The sequence below is a fragment of the Haliotis cracherodii genome, unplaced genomic scaffold (assembly GCF_022045235.1).
Source record: "Haliotis cracherodii isolate W230 unplaced genomic scaffold, xgHalCrac1.p SCAF_10, whole genome shotgun sequence".
Classification (NCBI taxonomy): Eukaryota; Metazoa; Mollusca; class Gastropoda; order Lepetellida; family Haliotidae; genus Haliotis; species Haliotis cracherodii.
In genome coordinates, this window is record NW_027266265.1 from 30,471,227 (window position 1) to 30,497,248 (window position 26,022).

Here is a 26,022-nt window from a genome sequence, read left to right on the forward strand (position 1 = left end):
TGTGAATACAGGAACGTTTATTTTTATGCAAATTGTGTAAGTGTCGAGTGATAACGAAAGAGAAGGTCATGTTTACCTTATTCGCTAAAGTCTGGTGTCATCACAGATTTTCACAAAGACAAAACGACTGTTTTGCCATATTATTGAACCTTTTTCGACAGATAATCGACACGGATTATGTCGTCGACGTTTTATGTATATTGACGTATAAATGTTCATCATTCTGATTTCCATAATATTCTGATGTCGGATTCGATGTACTTAATACGTGTTTTAGGGGAACGGGTGGCCCAGTCGTCTAAGGCGCCGCAATTTGCAGTGCATAGTTGCGTTCTTTGGACACGCCAGAAACCTATGATTGTGGGTTCGAATCCCAGTTCGCCCCGATTATATTTCTAGGTTTGTCAACACCATACCCGTGCTCGTGGGTTTCACCGAAGTGTTAAACGTCTAAGACGGGCTTTCCTCCCACATGAAGCTGACACGCCACGATATAACTGTAATACTGTTAAAAGCGGCGTTAAACCCAACTCACTCACTCACTCACTCACTCACTAATACGTGTTTTAGGCCAATAAAAGTTGGTGAAAACAGAACAAAACAATGAAAGTAAAAAAGTATAGCCGTTTGATTGATATTCAATAATGAATGGTTATGTTCGTTAAACGTTTATTTTTTATATGCGTCAAATATTGTCGGCATTTAAACGAAAACATCTTTCCTTGTCCAAGTTATAAAGTTTTAAGCCTACTGATACAAAGGAGAGAGAAAAAACCGGGGACCTGATCATTTTGAAAAATAAGCTCTTTGAGAGAAACATTAATTCAATTTTATTTGTTTTTTTCTTGCATAATCATTTTCAGATCAATAGCAAATTTTACAGAACTGTTGTCAAAAGCACCCGCGTTTCCATTGACGTAATTTTAGTAATTTCCGTTTCATTGGGACGGTATCTAATACACAGTATTGAATTCATGATGCAGGATACCTGGTCTGGATCCCGATCAGACTGTGTTTGTGCTGCCTGGAGAATGGTCGCGATGGCTGCTTCTACGAGCTTCATTCGACAGTTAGTTTTCATTGTAAATATGATTGTGTTTGAACCATTTCTCATAAAAGGCGGTAAGTACTTCTTTGTTTCACATGTTCGTTTGGTTGTTTTCCTCATTACAATCATTTTGTTGTTTTTCTCATGTTGTGATGTGTAATATATATAGAGATTACTGTACAAGCATGTGTGTCATACTGATTTTACGAAACGAGTATCAGAATTCGTGTATTTCCCGAGCGAGGGTAATACATGAATTCTTACACGAGTTTCGTAAAATCGGTATGACACACATGCTAGTGTAATAAGTTTTTTATTACCCATTATTTCTTAATCCTTTAAGTTCCCCTTTAGAAAATTGCAGTGATCACCACCGCTGTCCAAGAAAGCCACAATTTGTCGAATGACGTTAACAATCTTCAGGTTTGACGTCGTTTCTAGTGTGACGTCATTCCGATCTTATGTCACAAAAAGAATGGGATGACGGAAACAATACACTGGGGCGCGAGAAGCGATATTTGCATCAGTGCACATGCGAGTTTTATGAACTCAGTTATTTGTAACCCTCTGGGTAATAAATGTATAATCTAAATCCGAATAGTCAATGTATATATCCATATTCAATATTCATACTCGTGAGTTTCATCGAAATGGTAAACGTCAAAGGCCCGCATCTCCTCGGGATTTCCTCCCTAAGCTGAGACGTCAAGATACTGCCATTCAACGCAGCGTTAAACTAACTCACTTTCTCACCTATATATTTATATATGAATACGACAATCGAAAGATATTTCTGATTTGAAACAGAAATCTTCTTTTGGCGCATTTAATGGCACACAAATGTGGGGTCCATGGAGGCGTTAAGTTACTGCCATTCAACGCAGCGTTAAACTAACTCACTTTCTCACCTATATATTTATATATGAATACGACAATCGAAAGATATTTCTGATTTGAAACAAAAATCTTCTTTTGGTGCATTTAATGGCACACAAATGTGGGGTCCATGGAGGGCCGAGTGGTTTCAGGCGCCACAATTTGCTGCGCTTTTAGTCCCTTACTGGTTCAAGGATCCGATGACAGTGGGTTATATAGAACATCAGATTGGGCACTATTATCAAACTTGGTTTGATAACAAACACATTATCAGTGGTTGCACCAAACATTATAAGACCTGCGTTAGTTTGGGTTATCCTCTCACATTAGGATGGCACGTCGTGATCTTACTTACCAATAGGACCAACTCATTCGCAACCAGTCTTGTTCCAGATGTACCTTTCAACCAATGCGGTGACCCACCACCAGTCCCGAACACATACAGGACGTTCCCCGATAATGCAACTGTGACATACAGATGCATGGACAACTTCATCTTAACGTCCGGGAATCTCACACGAGTATGCGAAGATGGCAACTATATAGGGGAAGCGCCGGTATGCAAACGTAAGTAATATTCTGCGCTAGTCTTTGTTATTTTCAATTAATGAAATAATCCTACAGCTTTTTCTCAGAGTACACTACCGACAAAAGATAAGGGGACTAATTATTTGAAAGCAGCTATCGTTGAGGTGTACATTTACAGTTCCGTGGAGTTGCATCTCAACGCTATATCTGATGCCAATGAAAGTTCACATGATGCATGAACACCACCTGATGCATGATGACAATGCCAGACCTCATCGTGGCAACCATACGCAACTGTATGCTATCAATGTGTGGTGCAATGCCAGACCACAACGTGGCAACCATACGTAACTGTATGCTATCAAGGTGTGGTGCAATGCCAGACCACAACGTGGCAACCATGCGCAACTGTATGCTATCAAGGTGTGGTGCATATATCGCCTAACATTTTGGGCACCAAATATTGATTACATACCAGATATTTATCGTCATTGCACTTTCACGCTCCCTTCATCAGTTTCCTTATTTTTTGTCGGTAGTACATGGTTAAGTAGCTCAATATCATTGGGGATGCTTAAAGGTTTTGTCGGAACTTGACCTACGCCGCTGCGCTGCAAATTGCTTTAAAAAATGTGATGCTTGTGATGGCTAACGTTTTCTCTTTCTTAGCCGACCAGTCCTTGTTTTAGCCCCTTAATGCCGAGCGCTAGACAGGGTAACAACAAGTACCATATTTTAACGTCTTTTGGTATGACGCGACCGGGGATCGGTCCCCGGACTTTCCATTCTCCGTGCGGACGCTCTACCACTAGACCACGGAGGCGGTCCAGGATTCGAACAGGACTAAAGGAACATATGCTTGGTGGAAAGAGGCGACTTAATGGATCGGGTGGTCAGCCTCTGTGACTCGACTGGTTGCTGTCATCATAACCCGACGGCGTGAATCCTTGCTCATAATATAAATCACTGGCTTGTCTGGCCAAGACTCGATTATTTACATATCGCCGTCGTACAGTGGGACATTTCATCTGGAAATATTCAGTGTGTTTTTAATTCTGCTCAGGAAACCCCATTTTTAGTACATCTAACTTGTCGTCATGGAAAATATATATAATTCTATTTCTTTAAAAGGCAACCGTTTCCCACAAGACTGACTTGTATAGCAAGTTTCAACAAAAAATATTTAACGGTTTTGGAGTTTTTTCTAGAAAGGGAAAACGGGCGGCTGACATGGTGATCGCAATATACGGGGGGAATAAAAACCTGAGTTTCAACACTGTAACTGTTCTGTCTACCGGTAGCACCCGTAACACACAATGTGCCTAAAAGGAGTAAGTGTTTGTTACCTGACGCTGCACAGCAGTACTCCTGTCATGTGACGAGGGCCGGTAAACAAACCTGAAAATCAAGTTAAAATCTATTGACGCGAGACCACATTTACTGATTTTGTTGTATAACACGTTCACTGTTGCAATGTGCAAGTCAGTTTGCACTGCAAATGCCATACACTTCGTTTACTGGATCCCTATATGGCTGAACGATTGTTTGTGTGTTCCATGCGTTTATTTCTTGTTTGTGCGTTAGGCAAAATCACAGCTGTAGCATAATGACCTGTAAATAATCGATTCATAAACAGAAAAACCAGTGATTGATATTAAGAGCAACGTCCAAAGCCGCCTTGGTATGACCACACGGAATGAATCAAGCAACTGAGTCTGACGACAAGATACATGTTATCAACCCTTCAGACAAGCATAGGTTCCCGGGGACCAAATGAAACCTCGAATCCCACCTGGGGACTGAAATACTGCCGCTGTGATAAATCTAACTCGATCACTCACTCATTAAAGAAGACCAGGACAAACGGTATCACCCCATGAATGATCTCTCGTCTTTTGCAGTAACGTGCGGCCCACCACTCAACACTACTAAAAGCACTGGGATTCTGTCTTACACTGAGAACAGCTTCATTGGAGAAAACGTAACCTACCCATGTGGGATCGACGGAGTTGGTAACGGAACCATATCGAGATGTATAAAAAATCAGGAAGGGTGGGACAAGGGAGACAGATGCTACCGCAAGTTCAATGTTTCCTTCAGACGTTACATTTCTCAACATTTTAAGATAACTTCGTCAGGGCGATAGATAAGGTTTTCCTTTGTTCGGCCTAAGATGAGGTGAAATGAAGGTTTATCGTCGAGTTCAAGATTATTGCACTCGGATCTGAGGACATCACATTGTTGATCACGTGAAAATGAAAGACCTTTCGTTAACTTTAATCGACCATGAAATTAAGTGACTGACACGAAGTCGACATCAGATTAGCCAAGAAGCAGCTTTATCGAGATTGGCGGAACGATTTCAAAATGGCGACTTCCATTTCAGACTACGCTTTGAAGTTCCTTTGGACAAACTTCTCGGTTCAAAATTTTATCCCACTGAAGCGCGTGATAGCTGATGATCGGAATGCTCCATGTCACATTCGGTCGTTCTGACGTTACCAGTAATGGGATGTCCTCAGATCTTCGTGCAGCGGTTGCGAGCACCAGGATCTGAATCTAATGATATTTGCAAAACAGAAATGGTCGAATAATAGGAACAAATCAACTTTGTTTTCTTCTGCTGGCAGACAGTTTATAGCTGTTTATACAATCTCTTCATTTCAGATCCATTGAATACTAGTAACGTATTATGCCATGACAACGGTGTGAATTGCTCCGTCAACTTTTCGATTTTTTATGACATCCACAAAGTCTCGATTTCCATTCCTGGTATGTACCTGCAACGTAAGGAGCATAAGTGGGTGAATGTTGGGAAGCTGTAATATTGTGGCCATGACCGCCCGTGAAAATGTCAGGGCCAGCTACACCAGCGCATGATAGCGGTTATACCCCGTCGTATTTGTATGGTTACTCAGCAACAAAAGTTCCTGTGACACCCCTTTCCAATTGGTTGCATACAAGAAATACCTTTCTGGTGTTCAAATCGGACACGAATATATACTAGCCACATAAAGAAACTGTGCACGGAGAAAATATATTCTGGATTGAAATACAACACAGCAAGAACAAAATGATGCAGACGCTGTAGCAGCTGAATGATCGGACCATAAGAAAATGTCAACGGGACCTGAACAACATCTGTTACGATGACGTCAGAAGATCAAAATGGAGTAGGGGGTCAAACGACAAAGTCACAAAGTCAATAACGGGTGTGACCACCGTGTGCGTGAATCACAGCAGTGCATCGGCGACGCATGGGGTCCACCAAATGGGCATGGAAGGCCTGGGGAATGGCCTGCCATATCCTCCTCAAATCCTGTGCCAAGTCACGGACGTTATCTGGAGGATGTGGAAGACGACGCAGACGGCGCTCCATTTCATCTACACATGCTCTATATGGGAGAGATCTGGAGAATTTGCAGGCCATGGCAGTAACATGACATTGTTATGGTGAAGGAAATCCATTGCGACCCTAGCCGTGTGAGGACGAGCGTTGTCCTGTTGAAATGTCAATCCCTGGCCATGACGTTGCAAGAAAGGAATGACCACAGGCCTCAGAATCTGATCTCTGTTGCCAACACCGGTGAGATTGCCCTGAACAAGCACCAAAGGGGTTCGGTGCCGTGCTGTTATCCCACCCCAAATCATCACAGAGCCACCTCCAAAACGATTCCTCTCCACAATACAGTTGCGTGCATAACGTTCTCCTAAACGCCGGTAGACACGTTGGCGCCCGTCACTGTGGGAAATGTTGAACCTCGATTCATCTGTAAAGACAACATTTCTCCACCATATTCGAGGTTGGCGAGCATGATTTCGACACCATGTTAGACGGTTGACGCGATGACGGTGTGTCAGGATGGGACGTATGGCAGGGCGTCGTGGTCGAATCCCGTACTGACGTAAACGATTCCTGACAGTGTTGGGATGGATACGGCGCAGTCCAGGAATTGTCTGGGACGTCGTTACTGCCGTTTCGAACCTGTGTCGGGGATGTGTCACTCGAATCCATCTGTCCTGTCTTGGCGTCGTTACTCGGGGACGTCCTGAACGTGGGTGGTCGGCAACGTCATTTGTGTTCTGAAAACGCCTCACAATGCCGATATCGTGTTACGATGGCATTGGAAATGTGTTGCCACCTGTTGTTGCTTCATTCCCGCTCGGATCATTCCAATGACTTTATGACGCTGTGCAGCTGTCAATCTTGGCATGATTTGCTTGTGATATGCTTGTGTCTGCGCCTGAGAAGTTTTGAATTTTTGAATGACCACAGATCATGCTTTCCAAAGTGACAGCGAATTTTGAGTTGCACATGCTGTGTACAGCTGCACAGGCTGCACGTGCAGTAACACATTGCACGTCCATAGGCCCCCATCAATGACGTCATATCGCATGGCACGTGCATGAGCGTCTGAATGTCTCCAATAATGGCTGTGTTCAAACTTATATTTCATATATGGACGGTGTGCCCTTATATCTATATTTTCTCCGTGCACAGTTTCTTTATGTGGCTAGTATAGTAAAACATGTAGCACAATCGTAACTTCAGCAGAAAAGCATGATCTGATGTCAAAAAGTGTCTTTCATGCAGCAGTCATGCAATTGATGATGTAAACCAGGGTATAAAAGCACGCGTATTGTAGGGATTCGGTATGGAATGTTTCTGCTTGTCTTGACAACTGCAACACGGAAAAACATCAAATTTCAATTATTATTTGAAGTTTGGAGATGCCACGCCCATCTGAAAATGACCTCCTGAGAGCCATTGGTATGCTCCAGTCAGGAACGTCGCATCGTGAAGTTGCTAGGAGATTGAACGTGCACAGAATCACTATATGGACGTTATGGCAGCGAACAAACACTGTCAGAGACCTACCAAGAAGCGGCAGGCACCCTGTTACGTGCGTCCGTCAAGATCGTTGGATTCGAACCACCCATCTGCGAAATCGCTATCAGAGCTCTGCGAGAGCAATTCCTGGCCTTTGTCGAATATCGGCACAGACTGTACGTCGCCGTCTTAGGCGTGACGGTATTGTTGCGAGGAGACCAGCCAGACGCCCTAATCTGACCTACAATCAGCGCCGATTGCGTCTGCAGTGGTGTAGCGGCGAGTGCGTCGGTCGGCAATTCAGTGGAACAGGTTCTGTTCACCTACGAGTCTCGTTTTCACCTCTCTCGCGGCGATGGCCGAATACGAGTATACCGACGTCGCGGTGAACGTTACGCTCAGAACTGCGTTGTGGAGGAAGACCGTTTATGAGGTGGCAGTGTTATGGTGTGAAAGGAATCACCGAGAGACAATTGAGAGACACCGAGAGACTCGTTGGCGGGCAGCGTTACCGTGATGAGGTCATCCAGCCTATCGTTGTGCCGTTTTTGAATCAACATGGACCTTGCATGATTTTTTAGAATGACGCCCGACCCTGCGTAGCCCGGATTGTTCAACAAGCACTTGGACAGAACAACGTGATCTCATGGCCTGCTCGCTCTCCAGGTCATTGTCCAACTGAACACATGTGGGATGAAATGGACCGCCATCTCCAACGTTTACCACGTGCTCCGACTACAGTGCAGGAACTGAAAGGCAGGCTGAAGATATGGGATGCCATCCCAGAATACTGTGTTTAGCGTTTAATGCATTGCATCCATCCAACCTAGAAGGAGACACACACGCTACTGACAATTCGGTTTTTGCATCTTTCTTTTGTCATGACGTCATTTCTGTGCTAGACATGTGTCATTAAATGTGTAAACTAGTTTTCTGGTCCATTGTCTGAAAATATGAATTCTTTCAGATGTATGCGTCTACTTTGATCAGGTTCTTGTTTTATGTCGTGTCACAGGAACTTTTGTTGCTGAGTATATCTTAAATGTATAATTCCTGTCCGGTTTTAGTTATCATTTAGGCGGTACCTAAATAACAAACTTGGGCCTTTATTGTAAAGAATGCACCTTAGCATCATGGTAGTATTACTCTGAATCCGCACGTGACTTAAATGAGGCTTATGCCGTATTTCGGTTCCCCCGACGCAAGACCAAATTCCAGAGTCGCTGACAAGCTGTGGACACAGAAGCTTGTTGCGTTACAAGTTGTTTGAAGCGATGTCGGTTGAGCAACTTAGACTCGTGGCGTTGGGATGTATACCTGTGTTAAAATTGAATACGCTCTGTATTTAGATCGGGTCAGTTGTATACAAGTACTGAATAGTTACTATCAGTGTTGCTAATTGGTAAATATGCTCCTGTAAACGTATCCCTCGCTGTGTGAGTTCAACTTGTATTTGGGGGCACGGGTGGCTAAGTCGTCTAAGGCGCCGCGATTCGCTGTGCAGAGTTGCACGCCAGAAACCTATGATTGTGGGTTCGAATCCCGGTTCGCCCCGATTATGTTTCTAGGTTTGTCAGCACCATACCCATGCTCGTGGGTTTCACCGAAGTGGTAAACGTCTGAGACCTGCATCAGGCTTTCCTCCCACATGAAGCTGACACGCTGCGATATAACTGGAATACTGTTAAAAGCAGCGTTAAACCCAACTCACTCACTTAACTTGTTTTTGCTTACATAAAGCGTTAATGCTTTAGCTTGGTTTATTGTAGCCGCAAGTTTCTGTTTGGGCACTGTGAGCAAATGTTGGTATACTGAGCTCAGGCTTCTTAATAGCGTATTGTCACTGATCAGCTCAGTCGGACAGTTTGGTGCTGCTCTATGTATGCACTGGCAGGTGCGCAAAAGGATCATATATTCAATCTTGCTGTTTGTGTGAAGGACACTGACGTTTGAATGGTCTTGTATCTGGGTGATAGTACAGATTCAGATACGTCATCCGTTGAGTAAGATGCTGGCTAAGGAAATCACATGTAGAAGCTCTCAACTAGTCCATCATTTTCCCAAGCAAATATAATGCTACACCCGTCAACGGATATCTCAAGAAAATATAACAGAACTATTTTGAGACCACCCCCAACTCACGTGACATTTGCACCCGTGAGAATGCCCGTGCCGGCGTGAGGTCATCTCCTCGGGACAGGTGTCAGGTTATATAACCTCAGGCTATAGGCAATTTTCTACATGCATAAAAATACACGAATATTTTCTCATCATTTTACCTATAAAAGTACATATTAAGCTCATCAGTGTCATCGTTACTATAGACAGGAGTATTAGCTAGTAAAACCAAGGGCTGCATAGTTAAAGTTGCGTAGCTATTTGCGATCAATGCAAACACTCACTCATATTTTTTGCAGCATTTTCCAGCGAAAATATGACGATTAAATTATCAATCCAAGACTGGTCTTTAGAAAAGACTTACAACAAATGGACTAATGAGACTGTGTTCGAGGTTGTGTTCAATAATTTGCGGTATGGCCGCTCTGGGAAAAGCATGCAGATCCAGTTCGAGCCTGCACCAGACAATACGACGATACAGCATGGCGATTTCCAGATGTATGCGCGTCCAGTTGCACATGGTAAGAAATGCCCTTATATAATTACGACCAGCTCTATGTCTTGTCTCTGGACGCAAATTGCAGTTAACATATCGCTGGCCAGTAAAATGTCCATTCACAATAACCAAATCAGTTCACCTCTCAAGTGTGATACACACCGCCTCCGTGGTCTAATGGTAGAGCGTCCGCCTGGAGAGCGGAAGGTCCGGGGTTCGATCCCCAGCCGCGTCATACCAAAAGACCTTAAAAGATGGTACTTGTTGTTACCCTGTCTGGCGCTCGGCATTAAGGGGCTCAAAAAAGGACTGGTCGGCTCGGAGTCAGTATATTGTGTCTGAGTGGGGTATTCATGTTAAACTGCGGCATGGTATCTCAGTGGGCTAGCACTATAAATCGGCATCAGTCCGGACTAGTACAAGCAGCCAAACACACACATATACGTACATGCACGTCGCTATATAAGTGCAATAATCTTGGACGCGACGTTAAACCCCATTTCACCTCACCTCAAGTGTGATACCGCCCCACTACCAATCATTGTCAAGAATTGTTGCACTGGCCTAACGCTCGCCGCTACGTTTTCTGCATCCTGTGAATCGGACCCTCAACCTTGTTTTGTTTTAACACATGGTGTAACGCAGTTGGCGCAGAGCCCGTCCCCGGTGTTGCCTCGCCTACCTCGCCTATGGTATGCTGTTAGGGTCACACAACATTCGGGCTTTTATAACCGTGTGCTCAGCTCTGTCGCATTAGTGATTGTGAGTTTTGGGCTTTGGCTTCTGTGTGCACGTGCAGCACATGCTTTTCATGCATGATATGAAATTCCATTGTGATAAAATGCTGCACTCATATGTAACGCCACGGTATTGTAAATATACACTTCAACGATTCCTGCATTCAAGTCATTAGTTCTCTTTTGTTTTTGTCGGTGGTAGAAGGTAGAATTAAAGTAAGCTGAAAAAATGCCGATTTATAGTTGGACAATATTCTGTTAAAGTCCTATAAACATCTCCTGAATTATATGTTTTATTAATGCTATCTTTACTGTCGGCAGTTACACAAGGCTTGTCATTTGTTTTCTCTGAATTCCGATTTTAAATGTCAGCAAATCCGGAAACCAAGCAAAACGAATTTGTAAAACCTAATGTTATATAACCTACCTGACACATTAAAAGCCTGTCGGGTTGGAATATTGCTGACTACGGTTTTAAACATAAAACAAACAACATTGATGATATCTGGGGTTGGTCCAGTCAAAGGCTATGCAATTGTCCCTGGGGCCAACCGAATGATATTGTTGGAAGATTAAATACAAGTTTCGCTTTGATTATGGATATTGGATTGTCTGCACCATACCCATTCGCATGGATCTTACCTACGTAGTAAACACTAAGACCCCCAAAACGTACACAACAAGCGGACCTTCATACTAGCGTCAATGCATGTATTTGTTTCCTTTTTAGCCCTTGGCCTAAAATTAAGAAATCAATTTCGAGTGATTCACCACCAAAGGATGTTACGAATCACATAGAATTACGTGGATAAAACATTTTCAAACTGGTTCCCATATTTTTATCTCCTGCATGTATTAAAAGATGTTTTAAGTGTGTAAAGTGGCGCATTTAATTTGTGTTTGTTAGCACCTAAACATAATTTGAAAAGGGTTGAGTCATTAAAATAGAGGGAAAATGGAGCTTTCAGTCGTTTTAAGATAGTTTCCATATTTGAGCGCCCAGGGCATTATGTGAAATATTTGGTCCTAAAAGATGATGCAGCCTGTTATTCGGCCCGGGGCATTAATACGTGCATTTCCCGGTAGTGTCAGCATTCACAATAATCACTGATGCATCTTAGCTAAATTAGCATACATATAAATTTCGGACAGCTACAGCTGTAAATAAAGCTATAATATTTTAGTTTTAGTTTACGAACATTGATTATCACCTGTGACGCCTCTACAATCGATAGGGAAATATGTTCTGGTATTCGTATAGTTGACTGTGGGAGACCACAGCACATACCCCATGCAAACATCATATCCTGGCCTGACTCGACGAGACACGGAGACCACAACAGGACAACGTATGCTTGCATTGAAGGGTTCACCAGCAGAGCCGGACCCGAGTACTCAACGTGTGGCCGGAACGGTAACTGGAGAAAGTCCATAGTTTGCACGGGTAGGTTATCAGCCATTATCATATGACCATTCTATATAACTAGATATGGAGGTATCATATCACATTATGACGACAAAAGTATACATTTTTTTCGGAATCGACCGTTTTGTCAGCGGAGAGATACTATGTATGGTATTTGTGCAAGTTACGGCTCATTGAACATATACCGCTGGTCTCTGTCAGGCTTTGGACCCAATTTGAGTGAGTGAGTGAGTATGGTTTTACGCCGCCTTTAGCAATATTCCAGCAATATCACAGCTGGGAACACCAGAAATGGGCTTCACTCATTGTACCCATGTCGGAAATCGAACCGGGATCTTTGGTGTGACGAGCGAACGCTTTAACCACTAGGCTACCCGACCGTCCCGGACACAATTCGATATTGTTATTAATAAAGTGATTATTTCGAAGAAGTCAACGTGGTAACAAACTGATCTCATTGGTAACTTCTTTGAGAGTCATTTAAAAGTTGGAGCACTAAGTAAGGATAAGATATAGGGATGAACAGCTTCTTTATTACAATTAGGAGCTTCTCCTCTCCAGCAGTCCAACTGCATCTTAAACATACTCAACTGTATAAACATTGCCTCCCATCTTGTATATATACTTCTCAACCATACTCTGCACATCACTTGCTTGATAACAGTATTAGAACCTACACCGAAATGTCGCTCCTAATTGTCATAAAGAAGTTGTTCTTCCATATATATTTTATTCTTACTTGATCTCATTGATGACTTTAAAAATGCCTATACTTTGATACAAGGCCAGTACTCCAGTATCAGTCCCAATTATTCTATTCACCACATGTAAAATAATGAATCTAGGCATACAGTATCAAATGTAGGATTGAATGGAGCTATAGGACGATAAAAGATTTTGTTTTACTACATTCCATATTTTTGTATTTTTGCCGTAAAGCAAGTTACACAGAATACAAAGCCTAAGTAATGCGCTGTGAAGCAACAGAAATATTTTTGATAGCACATGTACACTCACCCATGACAATGGTCACAACTGATCCCTATATGTAATCGAGATGTGGTACTTCCGGGGCGGGTCCCCGAGGTTATCGGTCATCTTGGGTGATTCAGGGCGCTCAGAAGGTCGCTGCATCTTATAATCACGAACGAGGTGTTGAAAGGTCATTGCAGCGGAATTGCAGCAGTGAATACATGTACATGGGTTGTGCATTTCATACGGATATTCTCAATTGTTTTTTTAGATGACATGAACTATGCCTTGGAAAGAACAGTAAAGCCTGACAACGCATGGAAACTCACAGACGGGAATATATCTTCATGTCAGACGAATATACAAAACGAAAGTTTCATCATTGATCTTGAACTATCTTTAGAAGTCAGCGATGTTTCCGTTGTCTTTTCAGGTAAATGTACTTATTTTCAGAACAGTATTTCATAACATTGTAAATGGTGTTCGGCTGATGTCGTCCGTCTGCATCTCAAAGGGGACAACTTTTCTCAAAAACTATTTAAGTCAGAGAAATGAAATTTTACATACTCACGTTACTGGTCATGATCTCAAATGATTATATTATTTCTTTATAGATACCCTTTATCTGGGTTGTTTGACTTAGTGCATAGTGTCTGAAGTGGGGATAAGTTTTCTCAGAAACTATTGAAGTCAGCTTATCTAAGAGATACTTATCAAGAGTTATTTTTTTCCAGAGAAGCGGCCTGTTGTGCGTATCAATTTCACATTTAATCATTATCATGACATAAAGCGGTTCAAATGCCTTTCTCTTCTAAAGGCTGTATGGGACTCTTTTTTATAGTTTATATTCTCTACCATACGAAAAAACAACATTCTAATATGCCCCCAACGCTGTTTTCTTGTTAGTGGGGAATCACAATCCGAATATTCTTTATATAGTGAAATTTCGGACACCCGGAATCGGGCCGGACAATGACAGTTGAGAACGACACAGAAATGTTAATTAGTTTGCTGTTTGACGCCTCACTCAGCAATATCCCACCTATATTATGGCGGCTGTTTATAATCGAGTCCGAACCAGACAATCCAATGATTGATATTATGAGCAACAATCCACGCCATCAGGGTACGATGAGACGCAATATACCAAGACATCAAGCCAGACCGGGATGGTGGGGTAACCTGGTGGTTAAAGCGATCCAATAAGTCGCCTCCAACGACAAGCAAAAGCTGTTGGCGATGAATTCTAACCCGGACTCCAACTGGACTTTCCAATACACAAGTGAACAAGAGGTCTACTGCGCGCCACTCGATGTGAAGTGGTGCAAGATCCTCTGGTCAGGGGTTCGAATCACATTCATCGGCCCGATAATGATCCTTGGTCATCATCTCCAGCCAGCATCAAAACGTGCTCTTCTCGTGAAGATCCATCCGGGTTAGAATAGGTCTTCAGCAACCCATGCCTGCCATAAAAAGCGACTATGCTTGTCGTAAGAGTCGACTAACGGGATCGGGTGGTCAGGCTCGCTGACTTGGTTGATGCATGTCATCGTATCCCAATTACGTAGATCGATGCTCATAATGTCAACCACTTGACTGTCTGTTCCAGACTCGTGTATTTACAGAATAATGTCATATAGCTGGAATATTGCAGAGTGCGGCGTTAAACAACAAACAAACAAAACATAAAACAGACACGTCGTGATATCGATAAACCGAAATACTACGACCCGACGCTGAAGGCAACTCACTCATGTATCAGCCTCTCTTATTACAGATGAGTTTGAAAGGAAACCAAATGTAGCAGTCAGCGTTGGCGTGGCGACACCATGTGCAACAGGGAAGCCTAGGGATGGGAAGATATTAAACATCCCCTGTGCATTCTATCCAATAGGTCGAAATATCACTGTGAATATTGTCCACCGAGAACCAGTAGATGTGTGTGAAATATATGTGTACGGTCGGCCACACACAGGAGGTAGGTTCGACTCACGGATGAATATATGAATTAATATTCCTCAAATTTCACATTTTGCAGACGAATGAGGCGTGTGTGTGTGTGTGTGTGTGTGTGTGTGTGTGTGTGTGTGTGTGTGTGTGTGTGTGTGTGATATTCATTTCCGTCGCTACATTTATATCTCTACAAGGAAAAGCTGGGTTTTTTTGCACGACATATATTTGCAGAAGATCTGGCATTTCCAGAAGACAGTTTTTGGAGAAACTGAGGCAAAACTATTTATTTCTTGAACAATTCCGGAATACGAAATGGTTGGTTCTCAAAGGTTTACTACATGGCTGACATCTTTCTACTTTCTTGTGTGTATATGAACCTACTTAGATTGATAGGATATTATATATATTTTAAGTGACAAAACACAGTGGATATATTTCTTGTTTACCATGACAAAATTTAACATAAACCTTTTGACGACACTTTTCAGAAGAGAACGAATCTAATCTTAATAGGGCGGTTCTTTATTCCTTCGAGTGAGAGACATGAGGTATATATGTAATATCTAACTTGAGGAAAGGGACATTCAGCTGGAAGAAAACATCACATTAACATCCTTGTAAATCTTTATTTGATGTAAATGTAAGTAAGGTAGACATACGTTTACGTTAATTCATGAATGTTCGTTCAGCCAAATGTATTTAACGGTATGTTTTTTGCATGTTAAATGTCATATTTACAACAATTGTTTGGCCCTGTAAAGACATGACTCGACTCTTCTGTTAGCTGAGGCTTCTCGTGTATATGGAAAGTGAGTGAGTGAGTGAGTGAGTATGGTTTTACGCCGCTTTTAGCAATATTCCAGCAATATTACGGCGGGGGACACCAAAATCGGGCTTCACACATTACCCATGTCGGAAATCGAACCAGGGTGTTCGGCATGACGAACGAACGCTTTAACCACGAGGCTACCCGACCGCCCGAATATGGAAAGGATTGTGTCATTTATTAATCATAAGTAAAAATGAGAACAAATTTCTCCTAGTGCTTCTTGTCCATGAGTTAACATTATACACAAGTACTTCATGTCGCTTTCATCGCGATTTGTTTTCAAAATGTATCGTCACTTAATCTTTATATATGCTATTAACCGACATTGTATCATTTCCTAATCTGCTTTCATGAATATTTCCTTCGATTGCATGTGCATTAGATAAAGATGTTCCGTTACTTTCACGTCCCTTGGCGCCTGCATTTCAGCTCTTGAATGTTACCGTCAAAGTAAACAGAGGGACTACAAGGGCACGATGAACATGACTGTCATGGGAATCCCTTGTCAACGGTGGGATTCACGGAATCCTCATAACCATTCCCATATTGACGCGAGTCAGTTCCCGGATGAAACTCTGACAGAGGCAGAAAACTTTTGCAGGAATCCAATCGAAAGAGGTCATCCATATCCATGGTGCTATACCGTAGACCCCAAAATAGAATGGCAATCCTGTCCTGTCAAACACTGTGGTAAGTAATGTTGTATTTTATCAATACCAATGTATGACGTCATGATACAATGGATTATGTCATATGTTCCCATGACAACTGAACCTTCCTGGTTCTGATGCATATGATCAAATGTAATATTTAAACAACGTGGTATCCATTTCGCCGAACTATGTCCGGGTCCCTTTTCAACACAGTGTTTCAATCAACGAGATTGCTGGACATTCCATTGAATTTACAATTATACTGTGAACCTGCTTCTTCAGATGATGTGTGCCTCCAACACGAGCATGGCCGGACCTACAGGGGTAGCATTTCTCACACTGCCCCGGGAGAAGAGTGTGTCGAATGGAAACAGCATGGATTGCCGTTCTTCTCACATTTCACTGAGAAAAAGCCCCATTGTCGGAACCCGTTAGTGTCCCAGGCAAAGCCGTGGTGTTACACAAATAGAAGTGAAAGCAGCAACGGTCATTGCCATATCCCAACATGTCGTGAGTAGTCTTATTATTCTTGATTCTTCCAAAGGTGTCAATGACAGATAGAAGCCAATGACTTTTAAAGATGGCAGTTGCAACTAAATATTCAAAACCTCAACGCCAGAAAGTAATGACTCTCCTTAATCTCTCGATAAAGATTCCAGGGGCGTTAAGGGTGATAACAATCATATGGCTGTTCTTTTTATCCATAACAAGAGATGAAAAGTGCAACAATTCTAAATCTTAGGGTATATAATCATGTTCGATAAATAAACAAGTACACCTCATGCAAATAACAAAATATTATTAAACTGATTTCATGCTATGATCAATACACTGTGTGTTTCCCTAAACAGCCATCACATCCAATATAACCTCGGATCATTGGGTCATGGACGAAAATCAGACCCTCTCGGATTTGGCGTCAGCAACAGAGTGTTTTGTATGGAATTTTGAAGCAATATCACCACAAGAGAAAGATTACTCAAGGAATATTACTCGCTCCGAAGGGCATTATCATAACTTCCCAAATCAAATGTGCAAGCCAGGAGCGGTATACAACATGACGGTGTTCTGCTGGAACTCAACATCAGACGGGACATATTGGACGACGGGATGGATTGAATGTGGTTGGTGCCATTTCGCTAAATATATAAAGTTTTATATTTGTCCACTCATTCAGGTCATGTGTCGAATCTTAACACTCATCTCGACGCAAACGCAAAGGGCATCTCGGCCAACTTTAGGACAGAGAAATCCGTTCTGGAACTGGATTCACTAGTTTCATATGTTTCCCTAGTTCACGTGTCTATCACATAACACATCACACGGCAGTCGTAATCCTTTATATAGTGTTTTGGCGATATGGTCCATTTCCAGGATCTGGAGTTACCTTGATTGCGCGAACACTACTCCGTTGCCTCCTGAGCTTTGATGTAGGTAACGGGATTATCCTAGTGGTCTCGAATGTAAATATTAACAAAGCTACGGATTCCGGTTATCTTGAAAATATGTCAGTCCTAGTTATAAAGTAACACGGTGGTCCCGGTTAGAGTGGAATGCTGGTTATAATATCTCTATCACAAAACATCAGTTACACCAGAAACACCTTCATACATTTCCAAAACAAAAACATGAGTTTTGAGGAAGGCACATATTTTCACCCGAGGATGAAATATTTTAATCACTCCACAAATTAGTTGGATTACGGGTTAAAAGGAGTTGGATTATGTGTCATGTTACTTGTAGAAACACCTTTTTATATTTCCAAAAACCAAAACATGAATTTTGAGTTTTCGAAAAATATTATTTTCCATTTTTTCTTCCTTAATATTTACCCATGAAAACAGCATGTTGAATTTTGGAATGACTTTGACCGAGACTGGCCACAGCATGGAGATTTTCTTGACAAATGGGTTTTCAGAATTAAAATGGGACGTGTTAAGTTCATTTTGGTCTTTTGAATGTCGATGTTTACCGAAAACGTGGCATGCGTCATAGAATTTCCCTTTTCAGTCGACTGCAGTAAACCTCCCAACGTTACAAACGCCAAAGTAATCTACAACAAAACACTGATTCACAGCCGCGCCTTCTACGCATGTCTACCAGGATATGACCACACTGCAGGATCAGACGAGACCACGTGTCTTCGGACGGGAGATTGGGAGCATCCTAACATGACTTGTACGCGTGAGTGTTTTCAAACAGGGAGGGAGCATGTGTTAGTGCTATGATTGTCCGTCACTGTAAATGTAAGACATCAATACAAAACTCAGCCACATGGTCCTATTACAATACAGAATGTCCGAAATAGGGGCACTAGTAATGACAAATAATATCATGTCCGCAATAGGAACACTATTCACAAGGGGCACTGGTGTCTGTTTAAGCCCCTAATTTCTTCATGTTCACTTTTTTATATGCATGGGTTGAATAAATTAATTTGGATTGATCCGCCCCTCGCGAATGTTTCGAAACACGTTGAAAATGACATTACATGGGCAATGAAAGACTTCTTGAAACTGCAAGCGCTGGGAGAGGCTTCCATATTTCCATAAGACACATATTTCCATAAACACCTTTCCATAAGACGCATTAGTCTCCTTGACTGAAAGTTTGGTGTTTAAGTGGCGTGTTAGTGTTTTATTGTAGTTTTGAATTTGAAACGAGTTGATTGATTACAAATGATTTAAATGGAGACTTTAGTCTTGTTTGCATATTTCCTTATTTAAGTCCAGGGCTTAATTTTGTATGAAATAGTCCGTAATAAAAGGTGATGCAACCCGGTACCAATGATGATATTGTCCGCAATCCTGGCGCTAGTTACGATAGATAAAGTCCGCAATGGGGACACTTGTAATAATAGATAAAGTCCCCAATAGGGCCACTAGCAATGATAGATTAACCAAGGAATGCTGGCACTAGTAATGATAGATAGTGTCCGAAATGGAGGTACTAGTAATAGCAGATAAAGTCCAAAATGGAGGTATTAGTAATAGTATATGAAGTCCAAAATGGGGGCACTAGTAACAGTAGATAAAGTCCGAATTGGAGGCACTAGTAATAGTAGATAAAGTCCGCAATGGGGGCACTATTAATAGTAGATAAAGTCCGAAATTGGGGCACTAGTAATAGTAGATAGAGTCCGAAATGGGGGCACTAGTAATAGTAGATAGAGTCCGAAATGGGGGCACTAGTAATAGTAGATAAAGTCCGAAATGGGGGCACTAGTAATAGTAGAGACAGTTCGCAATGGGGGCTGTAGTAATAGTAGATACAGTCCGCAATGCTGGCAGTAGTAATGATAGATAAAGTCCCCAATGGGGGCACCAGTAATAGCAGATTAAGCTCGCAATCGGGGCACTATTAATGAGAGTAATGAGAGATAATGTCCGTAACAGGGGCACTATTAAATTGAGATAAAGTCCACGATGAAGACGCTAGTAATGAGAGATTAAAACACAAAAGAGGCGCCATGACCTGGTGTAACTCTGGATCCCTTGACGCCATAACACCACACTCAATCAATGCTAACTTACTCCTGACTGATAACTTTGGAGTTCAAGCATGTGGTTTTTCATTACCAGGAAACTCGTCACCGGAAGACTACAGCAACGAGAAGTGCGTTAAACTGGGGGCACACTGCTATTGTCGACCAGTAAAACAACGCTTTGGGGTAGAGGACATAAAACGGCTGAGATTGAAGATTACAAGCTTATACTCCTACAAGATTAAAAAAATAAGCCTGCCTGACGAACGGAAAATGTCCCAAGGAATTGGCTTCGTCGCAATAGCTATCATCACTTGCACGTTCGGAATTTTCATTGTCCCTGATGTGATAAGCTGCCTGCTGAATGTCAAGAGATTCTGTCGACGATTGCGTAAGTGAAGCCAAACATGAGCGTTTGATATTCCAAATGCATTTACTATTACCGTTGTCGACGTAATAAGCGCCCCGTTCTAATAAGCGCCCACGGCGATAATTGCTATTATATGGGCTAGTGAACAATCCCAATTAGCACCCCTTCCGATTGATCAATGTACACAAGACTTATTTATTCGCGTATAATACGTACCGTGTTATATGCACCCAAAATTATGGGTATATAAATTCTTGTGAGTGAGTGAGTGAGTTGAGTTTAACGCCGCTTTTAACAGTTTTACAGTTATATCACGGCGTGTCAGCTTAATGTGGGTGGAAAGCCCGAAGTGATGCAGGTCTCAGACGTTTACCTCTTCGTTGAAACCCACGAGCACGGGTATGGTGCTGACAAACCTAGAAACATAATCGGGGCGAACCGTTAAATTCTGGAATAATATATCTGTCGTATATAAACATTTCAGGCTGCCAGCATAAACCAGGAAATTTATCTTTCTACTCTGTTTCCTCCACCAAAATCATATAATAATTCTAATAAGAGACCCCTATTTCTAATTTTGAGAGCGCCCTGGGCGCTTATTACGTCGAATACGGTATTATCAGCTCAGAGCTTTCAAAACTTTGTAGAGTATCTTTCCAAACTTGGCGCATCAGTGGCAAAACACATACATGTATGCAATTCCTTATCTTGACGTGAACCAAATGTTCCCATGTTGTTTTTACTTGTCTATTCATATGTTTGTGACGAGTGACGCCGATGGGGCTGGATGTGCTCAACTTTTCGCGAACATCTGATATCATGACTGTTTGATAGTGAGTCATACACATATCCTCACGATATCTGAATCGTACAATGGGCTTGACGAGTAGCAGAGATTTGTTGTGATTACGGGGAAAGTTTTGTCACTGTTATCTATGTATATTATTGGTGACTGTAAAAACTGTTAAATATATTTGTTGTAATTATCAGTAGCAGCAAACATGTGCTGTCGTAGCCAGACCTTGAGGCAGTCGATAGCAGCGTATAGAGGTTCCCTTGTGTTTTTTCACGAGAATTTGAGTTATCTCCCCTTGTTGTATGTATCAACATGGCAGCCTTAATTTCGAGGTTTTTTTGGATTGGGCAGTTTCTAGAAGGATGGCTGTACGTATAGATGCAAGACGGGCAGGAGAGCGATTCGAGGCCTTTACGACCTGGTTTCTAATCAATTTGCCAAGTGTGGTTTGGAAACGCCCGATTCATGACAGCTTCCAACACGAATTAGGATTCAAACACAAGTACATGCCTGTCTTTTATAATACAAGAAACAGCGACAATATTCTGAACATTCTTGAGTGCACTTACATTAATTCCAGAACCTGTTATGTGTTGCTGCTACCACTTATGTTTCCCATTGTGTTGACTTTTTTTATTGCAAACCTGAAACAGTGTGTTTAATTATAGTATATTCATTATTTATTGATCTCGTGTGGTCATTTACTGACTTCTTACCGACTTCTCTGTGTCAATTTGGAAATCACCGTGTTACACATGCAGTCAATAGATAATGCATGTGGTATATGTGTTGGGGCGTGTGTAGCTCATACACACCTGTTCGGGGTTTCACTGTGGGAAGCTTTTTGTGTGCACCTTGCCGTAAACGAATACAAGAATTTGAGTTTATGTGCACTTAATCCTGGAGAACGATCTTAAAAACGAATGATGTCCGATTACCAATGCCATGTGTGCAGGTTACTCCGAACCCTCTATATAATGTTGTTATTATTCTATTTTACGCATGCATTTAATTAATCATTTCGGCTGTGCTTCAATCCCTATTTCACACGACAACCGTTATTATAACTGCAAATATGTTGGTCGTGTAACTGATTTTCTATTACACTTTTGCATGTTCGTGATACTAGGTGTAATTCATATATAATTGCAAATATGTTGGTCGTGTAACTGATTTTCTATTATACTTTTGCATGTTCGTGATACTAGGTGTAATTCATATATAATTGAAAATATGTTGGTCGTGTAACTGATTTTCTATTACACTTTTGCATGTTCGTGATACTAGGTGTAATTTATATATAATTGAAAATATGTTGGTCGTGTAACTGATTTTCTATTCGACTTTTGGAAAATCATGCAATTACATGTAATGAATATGTAATTGCAAATATGTTGGTCGTGTAACTAACTTTCTATTACACTTTTTCATGTTCGTGCTACTAGGTGTAATTTGTATGTAATTGAAAATATGTTGGTCGTGTAACTGATTTTCTATTCGACTTTTTCATGTTCGTGCAATTACATGTAATTAATTTGTAATTGCAAATATGTTGGTCGTGTTACTGAATTTCTTTTCGACTTTTGGAATATCATGCTGCTTTATAGATGTGGTTATTTGTCATTCAATGTGAAGATGTGTGATGTTATCAGTACGATTGTACCGTGGTCTGCACTCCCTTAGCTCTTCCATCTCAGTGGGTCATGAACACATGTGACACAACATTTATTTTTTGTAATCACAAGGTCAGTTGTCTGTTAATAAATTGCTAACGATTTAGCGGCATTTGATTGGCTAAACAAGTAATTTTTGCGACTTTATGTTTCCATAAACCGAAAAGAATGTGTGCCACGCCCACTAACAATCTACTGTTCCCTGATTGGTTGATAATAGAAGCGGCGGGGTTAGTGTTGCATTTTTGCGCTAAACGATATCACTACGATTCCGTGACGTTTTTGTGTGTTACCATTTAATATGCTGTCTGTGAAGTTATTATTGTTGACGTGCGTATTTATAAGAATTGACTTCAAACATATTTGCGTTTATTAAGGTATAAACATAAAAGACGGTGTGCACACTTTCCGCTTCACGGATTGACGCATACTATCCACACCCGATTTTGCCTTTATACCACCATAAATGCCAAAATATATTGAAGTCAGTTCTTAATTAAATATTATAAATCAATCATTTTGTATTAATCGAAGTCGTTTTAGTATTAAAAATATTCCATGTTATTCATATGTTGGTTTTATTTGTTGTTATAAGCTTTTATGATTTTAAACCCAGATGCTCATGCTTAACACAATTTTGGTTTATTTAAAGAAGATTTAGTCTAAGGCTTACACATGATTTATCATGAAGAGGTGATGTTGCCCTGTTCAATTAAGTTTTAGGTAATTGTGACTGTGAAAAGAGTAATTTTTAACCGAGGATATTTTTATTTTTTTTATCCCTTTAATGTTCACGTGAGTTTCTATTTATTTCACAATTATATGTAAGCATGTTTGATTAAATATACTGTGAAGAAATGCAGGTATGATTTTGGCATTTATATAACTTTCATTAATTTGTTTACAACTTATTTTTATACCTGAAGTGTCCCACAAGGCTAGATACTTTAAGTACGTGGCGCTTAAATAAAAGTAAGCGGCGGGGGAGCCTAATGGTAAATATGGGGACTTTTTGAAAGAGTAATTGTTCCAGAAAATTCTGGATATTATTGCCGCATGTTTTACAGAGGAACATGTTGTTTACTGGACATACTCGATATCATGAAAAGATTATTTTTGAAAAGAAATAAGAACATGTTTGGCTTCATCTTTTAGGGAAAACAATGCAAAGCAGTGACTGAAAACATATGGTGTCTCTAAGAACAGGCCATTTCTGGTGTCCCCCGCCGTGATATTGCTGGAATATTGCTAAAAGTGGCGTAAAACCAAACTCACTCACTCACTCTAAGAACCGGCGCTCAACGTCACGGACGTGCGTCATTCAGTCTTTCTAACCACGCTAACCTGAAACGCCGTAACATTTTGTGTTGTGGAATTAGTTATGGATCTGTCGTATGAAAAATCAAAACATGTTCAGCTGCAGTTATGAAATGTTAATATTATGTCTTTGATGAATGTAGTTGCATTGTGAATTTGCACTGTGTATACACAACACTATATAGATAACAAAACTGCTCATGTCTGTAGCTCAGGCACCTTATATATAGTAGTCGGGAATATTCGGAAATAACATTGTATTAGTTTCTGGTAATACAATGTAGTTGTATGAGCATAATTAGCGAATTGGGGAAACATCACATGAGTGAGTGAGTTAATGCTTTACGTCACATCGGCAATATTTCAGCCATATCGTGACGAAGTTTTAATACACAACCGGTAGTGAAGTATGACGGTAGATGTTATGACCAATAGCGATCTTGAAGGACGAGGGGCGGTCGGGTAGCCCAGTGGTTAAAGCGTTCGCTCGTCACGCCGAAGATCCGGGTTCGATTCCCAACATGGGTACTATGTGAAGCCCATTTCTGGTGTCCCCCGCCGTAATATTGCTGGAATATTGCTAAAAGCGGCGTAAAACCATACTCACTTGAAGGGCGATAGGGGTATGATGGGAATTTTGAAAGATTTTGATCAGGAGACCGTAGAACGATTTATAGGCTTATTGCGATGGCTGTTTGAAGGAATGTTCTTGCTGCGCTTCGCCAAGTTCAGCCAACATGATCAGCGGCCTATGACGTTGACGCACACGTCTCTTTTTCATGTCCTTGACGTGTTCAAATAGGGAAAGGTCTGGGTTTCATTGCTGACCATGGCATTCAATGGATGTTGTGCTCTTGGATGGTGAACATTGACGTTTCGTGCTTTGAGAGCACGGGCGTTATCGTTCTGAAACAAATGTCAACCCACACGCCTTGCAAACGGGGACAACAACGACGACGCCTATCAACGAAGTGTAAAGTGAACCCTGACAAATCTGAAAACACGACACGTGACCAGCGACGATTACCACAGTTTACACCATTGACGTCTGTTGGTAAAGGACCGCCTTCGTGGTCTAGTGGTAGAGCGTCCGCACGGAGAGCGGAAGGTCCGGGGTCCGATTCCCGGCTGCGTCATACCAAAAGACGTTAAAAGATGGTACTTGTTGTTACCCTGTCTGGCGCTCGGCATTAAGGGGCTAAAACAAGGACTGGTCGGCGCGGAGTCAGTATACTGTGTCTGAGTGGGGTATTCATGTTAAACTGCGGCATGGTTTCTCAGTGAGCTAGCACTATAAATCGTCATCAGTCCGGACTAGTACAAGCAGCAACACAAACACACACACGTGAATGCACGTCGCTATATAAGTGCAATAATCTTGGGCGCGACGTTAAACCCCATTTCACCTCACCTCGCCTGTTGGTAAAACGTCGAGCTTTAAGAGGTGGCACAACACGTCGAGCATGGATATGCGCAGCATGCAGACTTCTTATCGTCTGGTTTCGGAACATTCGACCCTGAAAGTATTGGCCACTGCATGCTGATTTCTGCCAGTTTCCAGCATGCCAGTTGCCCGTCGGCGCTCCACGGGCTGCAGACGGGTGCTGCTAGTTTATACACCAACAATGAATAAAATCAAGGAAATCACCACTGTATGATGAGCAGAATCAATACGGTTGTCAGAACTAATGGTACACAGAGATTAATTGAGCTTTCTTGAAAGTGTCAAAATTAGGAAGGACACCCTACCAACGTGTGTGGCGCTACTGGACTAAGTGTAAACTATAGGACGTGTTTTGGTGTTACGTTTACAGACATAAACGTTCTTGCATGAGATGCTTGTCATCAACACTAATATGTGTTCTAATACTTGATAATAACGTTTATATTTCATGATTGCCTACTTTTTTAAAGA

The 26,022-nt window shown here is 41.6% G+C and overlaps 1 protein-coding gene across 1 annotated transcript; it reads left to right on the forward strand.

The window, feature by feature from the left end:
• Positions 1 to 1,031: 1,031 nt before the first annotated feature.
• Positions 1,032 to 20,350, forward strand: LOC139454288 (uncharacterized). The gene is made up of 13 exons (XM_071235908.1): positions 1,032 to 1,122; positions 2,318 to 2,491; positions 4,354 to 4,530; positions 5,120 to 5,224; positions 9,701 to 9,922; positions 11,896 to 12,078; positions 13,304 to 13,465; positions 14,810 to 15,010; positions 16,244 to 16,504; positions 16,750 to 16,977; positions 17,319 to 17,591; positions 18,478 to 18,651; positions 20,049 to 20,350. The coding sequence occupies exons 1-13, from the start codon at positions 1,032 to 1,034 to the stop codon at positions 20,348 to 20,350; spliced, it is 2,553 nt and encodes an 850-aa protein (XP_071092009.1).
• Positions 20,351 to 26,022: the final 5,672 nt, after the last annotated feature.